Raw genomic sequence first — 5,315 nt, forward strand, 5'->3', positions numbered from 1 at the left:
CCCTCTGCACCTCTCCCTCTGCACGTCGCCCTCTGCACGTCGCCCTCTGCACGTCGCCCTCTGCACATGGCCCTCTGCAATGGCCCTCCGCACATGGCCCTCTGCACCTCTCCCTCTGCACGTCGCCCTCTGCACGTCGCCCTCTGCAATGGCCCTCTGCACATCGCCCTCTGCACATCGCCCTCTGCACCTTTCCCTCTGCACCTCTCCCTCTGCACGTCGCCCTCTGCACGTCGCCCTCTGCACATGGCACTCTGCACATGGCCCTCTGCACATCTCCCACTGCACATCGCCCTCTGCACATCGCCCTCTGCACATGGCCCCCTGCACATCTCCCACTGCACATCCCCCTCTGCACATCGCCCTCTGCACATCTCCCACTGCACATGGCCCTCTGCACATGGCCCTCTGCACATCTGCCTCTGCACATGGCCCTCTGCACATGGCCCCCTGCACATGGCCCTCTGCACATCGCCCTCTGCACATCGCCCTCTGCACATTGCCCTCTGTACATTACCCTCCGAAGGCCTTTAGGGATTGGCCATTTCTTGAATACCATGGACCAGGTTCTGCTATGCACTTTATAGACATGATCTTTGTAGTCCTTGAGGAGGGTGCTGATGTTCACTTCATTTTGTAGATTGAGGCTCAGAGTGTAGGTGTCCCTTTTCCCAAGCGTCTTGTCACTGCTGGATGGAGTCTCACCTGGGCTGGCTTCTCATTCTCAAGGCTGGAAGATCTCCCTGTGGGCTCCAGCTGTCTGTGCAGAGCACACAGCAGTGTTTGTGAATTGGGTCGAGTGTGCGTCTGCCTCTGCATACCTCGAGAGCCCTGATGTCCGGTGTGGGTGGGACAGACTGGGGACCTTTTGCTGGCTGACTGTGTCTGTCTTCCCAGGGAGAAGGAGAGCAAGGCATGGAGGTGACCTCCCTGCTGCTCCTTTCTTGGGCGTTGACCAGTCCCTTACCTGTTTCTGAGAGCTTCTGGGTCTCTCTGGTGACCCTGGTATACTTCTGGGAGTTCTTTTCCATCTGGTGGCCTCTTCCTGTCTTTGGAGGTGGTGGGGCTATGGGGCGGGCACCTCAGCAGAGGGGCTGACTTGCCTACCCAAGCTCTGTGCTGAGCTGGGCGAGGTACCTCCTCAACTCAACTCACTTTCTGGGGTCCCTTCAGCCTCCTGGGTGTGGCTGCCAGGGCAGCAATGGGGAGCCTGTGACTGTGCAGTGTCCATTTTCTTGCTCATGTGGGTTTTGTTTTGTTTTTACTCTCATCCCAGCGTCAGCACTTGGCATCCAGCTGCCCCTGCCCATGGGCTGTGCCCTGACCATGGTAGCACAGCATCGTGAGTGCTGCCTCTCAGTGCCCACCTGCCCCCTGCCTGCCACTCACCTTCCCGCACCATCCTCTGTGACCTCCAGTCACCGTGAGCAATTCAAAACTCCCCAGTCAAATGCTCCCTCTTTCTGGTCTCCTTTGTTGTAGCCCCTCCCCTCTGTCTGAGCTGTCACCCGCTCCAGGAATTCTTCCCTGACTTCCCTGGTTAGATGGATCTCCACCCCAGGGTCCCACATCCCTAAGTGTTCCCCTGTGTCAAGACAGAGACCCACATGTGATTCTTCTCTGCTGCACCAGCCAAGGTGCTCAAGGCCGGGCACAGAGCAGGTGCTTGGTGGGAGATGGACAAGAGCAGCTGGCCTTGCCAGGGCTCCTGGGCCGGGTGGGGGAAGTGCAGCAGGGCAGCACAGGCCCTGCAAGGGCGGGCAGGGTGGGAAGGGGCCCGGCTCTGTCCTGGAACCAGGCATCCCTCAGTGCAGAACCCTGGCCTGGGCCCTGGGCAGGCAAAGCTGACTTTCTTGGCAGTGTGGCCTGGCTCCGGGTCTTGGAAGGGAGGGTGTGTCTGCGGGCCTGCTGGCCTCGCCCCTTGCTCATGGGGCTCCCCACTGCTCCTGGGCCCACCTTTTCTCCCTTCACTTTCCACTCCCACCCCTTACCCCGTTTCCTTCTCATTCTTGTGGGGTCTTGGTCAGTGCCTGGGAGAGGCCTCTGCTGAGCCGTCAGTGTTGGCCCTTTTTCCGCCCTAGTGGAGGTGCCCCCCGGGCTGCAGATGGGTGTGTCCCTGCCCTTCCCCTCCACTCCCCAGCATCCCCCCACCCCCGCACTCCTCATCCCGTTTCTGAGCCCTGGCTCCTTGTCCTTTTCTTCTCCTGCTCTTCCCTAACCTGCCCCCTCATCCCCCCTTCCCTCTGTATCTTGCCTCCCTGCTCCCACCTCTCTGACACTCATGGGGAGCTCTGGGGTTGGGGGAGCAGGCGCACTGAGGGAAGTCTGGGAGGGCATGGTGGTCAGCCTGTGCTCTCAGGGACCTGAGCCGGCGCCTTCCTTCCCTGGAGCTTTCCCCGTCCGTCCCGGTGTGGCTCCCCTTCTCGGCCCTTGCCCACCGGTCCCCTCCCCCCCCAACACAGCTGAAGGAGGAGGACAGCTGCCTCTCACCAGGGGGTCTGCCTCTGAGACTCTTGGCTGCCAGCAGAGTGGCTGTGAGCCCATGTGTGTGCCCTTGTGTGCCTTGTGTGTGTGTGTGTACATGCGCCTGTGCAGGAGGGAGCAGAGTGTCTGGGGCAGGTCACGTCTAAAAACCCAGTCAGGTCAGAAGCGGACTCCGAGTGGCCTGGCAGCCCCCAGCCACCCCTTGCTGCCCTCCTTGTTCTGAGATGGCTCCTGTCGGTTCAGGGCCTGCTCTGCTGATGCCTGTGGCATTCATGGGCCTTGGGCCCAGGGAATGGAGTCATTTGGGGAAGGGGGGCTGCCCCTGCTTGGCCCCACTTCTGCTTGGCCCACTTTACAGCTGCCAGGGTGGGGGCAGAGCACCCAGGGGTGTAGTGTGAGGTCAGCAAGGAGGACGCCCGATCCTTCCTGCTGCCTCTGAAGCCCCCCTCCTCCTGGCTGTGGTCACTATAAGCCTGTCCTAAGCTCCACTTTTGGCTGATTGTTGAGCCCTGGGTAGAGGGTGGGGTGTCCTGAAGACCGGGTGGACCCAGCCATGCCCTGGGAGGGCACTCAGCACTGGGCGATGTTGGCTAGAGGCTTCCCAGACCCTGGTCTGTGGTGTTGGTGACGGAACACTCCTGGGTTGGTCACTGTCCTTTCCCAGGTAACACTCTCCCCTTCCCTCCTGGCCTCGGCAGGTCCTCCAGAAGCTGGGGAAGGCAGATGAGACCAAGGATGAGCAGTTTGAGCAGTGTGTCCAGAACTTCAGCAAGCAGCTGGTGAGTGTGGGTGGCCCTTGGCCTTAGGGAGTCTGTGAAAATTCAGCTGCCAGCTGGAAAATGGCACGAATTGAATTTGTGGAGTATGAGATCTTGGAGGAGGGAAATCAGTGTGGGCCGACAAGATCATGGAAGACTTCCTGGAGAAGGCCGCACAGGCCATGCATGCTGGGAAAGAGGAGGGTGGGGGTACGTATTCTTTAGGTCCTCGGTAAGAGACATAGGAAGGGTAGCTGGGGGAGGGGGAGGGTGGGACAGGAGCAGGCAATAGATCGTGGCCAGACTCGGGGAAACTGCGTGTCAGGGGCAAGTGGTAGCTGTAGAAGCTTCTTGCCAGGAGAGTGGCATCTGCAGCTGTCAGTGTGGGGGCGGAGCAGGCTGGATTTGATTTAGGCATCTGCTGAGCATGGTGAGTGCCCGGCTCTGTGGCAGGCTCAGGGCTGGGCCAATTGGAGATGGCTGTGGACACCTCCCAATGGCTCTGTAAGGCGCCCATACCACCGTTCCCCTTTGGTAGATGAAGCAGCTGAGGTGGAGTTGGATAATTTGCCCAAGGCCATCTAGCTCTGGAAGTGGATTCGGATCCATACTTGCCTAGCTCCAAGGCCTGGAAGGGACTTCCAGGACATCCTTACCAAGGGCCTTTATAGGCCAGGGGCCAGTGACAGAAGGCGGCGATCACACTGGCACTGTGGGGGAAGAGGTTGGATATAGAGAGGGCTTTCCTGCTGAAGGGCTCGGAATACCTGCCCTGGGCCACCCCTGAAGCTTCCCCTGGAGATCTGCTAAGTCCGTAGCCACTGCTGCAGCTGTGTGAGGACAGGAGATGACTCTGGCAATTCCCCCTCCTTGGGGAGGACCGAAGTAGTGAGGAGGGGGAGCTGCACCACGGCTCTCTGGCTTTTGCAGGCCAGCCCCAGGGACTGACAGGTGGGGAGGGAGGCCAGAGAAGGCCAAGAGGAATGGGACCGGGCATGGGATGTGAGGTCAGAGTCTAAGCTCAGCTAGGGAAAGGGTGGGGTGAGCCCCTGGGCTCTAGGGGACCAGGCCTCTCTATACTCTTTGTCTATGTCTGAGGCCTTGGAAAGCACAGAAGGCGCCCACCAAAGCCTCTGCAGCTGGCATGGAACCTGGGGAAGGGGCCTCCTTTGGAGAACCCTGACTGCTCACTGGTCAGGGTCTGGGAGCAGCTGGGAGGGCTGGGAGCAGCTGGGAGGGCTGGGGAGCAGCTGGGAGCATTCTGGGAAATGTCCGGGGAGCAGCTGGGAGGGCTGGGAGCATTCTGGGAGAGGGATGGTGCAGCTGGGAGGGCTGGGAGCATTCTGAGAGGGGACCTAGAGCAGCTGGGAGGGCCAGGAACATTCTGGGAGAGGACCAGGAGCACAGGCGAGAGGCCCCAGGGTCAAACCAGCCTTGGCTTGCCAGAGGGACGCAGCCTGACAGGCTTCACTGGACAGGGATTGGGGAGCCACCTTGGCTGCTTGTCCTCTAGGCCATTTATGGGAGGAGTTTCAAGGCCCAGGTAGACACCATGACAGGGAATGTCTACTGCCTCTGTAGATAGGAACTTCGCAGGGCCCCGTGGGCCGCAGTTTCCTCACCTGCAAAATATAGGCGTAAACAAGAAACCTGGTCTTAGGTTCCGATTCTGTCTCTGGGAAGCCTCTGGGCGTTTCCCTACTCAGCTCGCTTCATCGGGTTGTCGGTTGCTCTGAAGGCCCTTTAAGGAGTTGCTGTGGCCATGGGCCAGGAAGTGCTGTGTGTTTGACAGACATCTTTGCAGTCCCTGAAATGGATGCTGATATTCTCCTCATTTTGCGGTTGAGGCACTTGAGGCTCAGAGAGGGTAAGCACATCTTCCAGGGCTACACAGCGGGTGTGGGTGTTGGGGATTGAAATTCAGGCTCTGTGGCCTTTGGCCCACTCTCGAGTTTCCTCTCTGGAGCTGATCCCTTGTCCTGAGGGCAGCTGGCTAGGCTGGGGGACAGGTTAGGGGTGGAGGTGGTGGGGGTCCCTTAGAACAGGCTGAGCTTTGGCAGAGGGTGAGGGAAG

The 5,315-nt window shown here is 59.8% G+C and overlaps 1 protein-coding gene across 26 annotated transcripts in view; it reads left to right on the top strand.

Annotated features, from left to right (window-relative positions):
* Positions 1-5,315, top strand: part of BIN1 (bridging integrator 1) — a 61,074-nt gene that overhangs the window by 30,370 nt on the left and 25,389 nt on the right. For all 26 annotated transcript variants that reach the window (XM_017520649.1, XM_017520654.1, XM_017520662.1 and 23 more), the window contains one exon: positions 3,183-3,263. In XM_017520649.1, the coding sequence (XP_017376138.1) occupies positions 3,183-3,263 (81 nt within the window). The remainder of the gene's footprint in view (positions 1-3,182; positions 3,264-5,315) is intronic.

This window comes from Cebus imitator, unplaced genomic scaffold (assembly GCF_001604975.1).
Source record: "Cebus imitator isolate Cc_AM_T3 unplaced genomic scaffold, Cebus_imitator-1.0 Scaffold863, whole genome shotgun sequence".
Taxonomy (NCBI): domain Eukaryota; kingdom Metazoa; phylum Chordata; class Mammalia; order Primates; family Cebidae; genus Cebus; species Cebus imitator.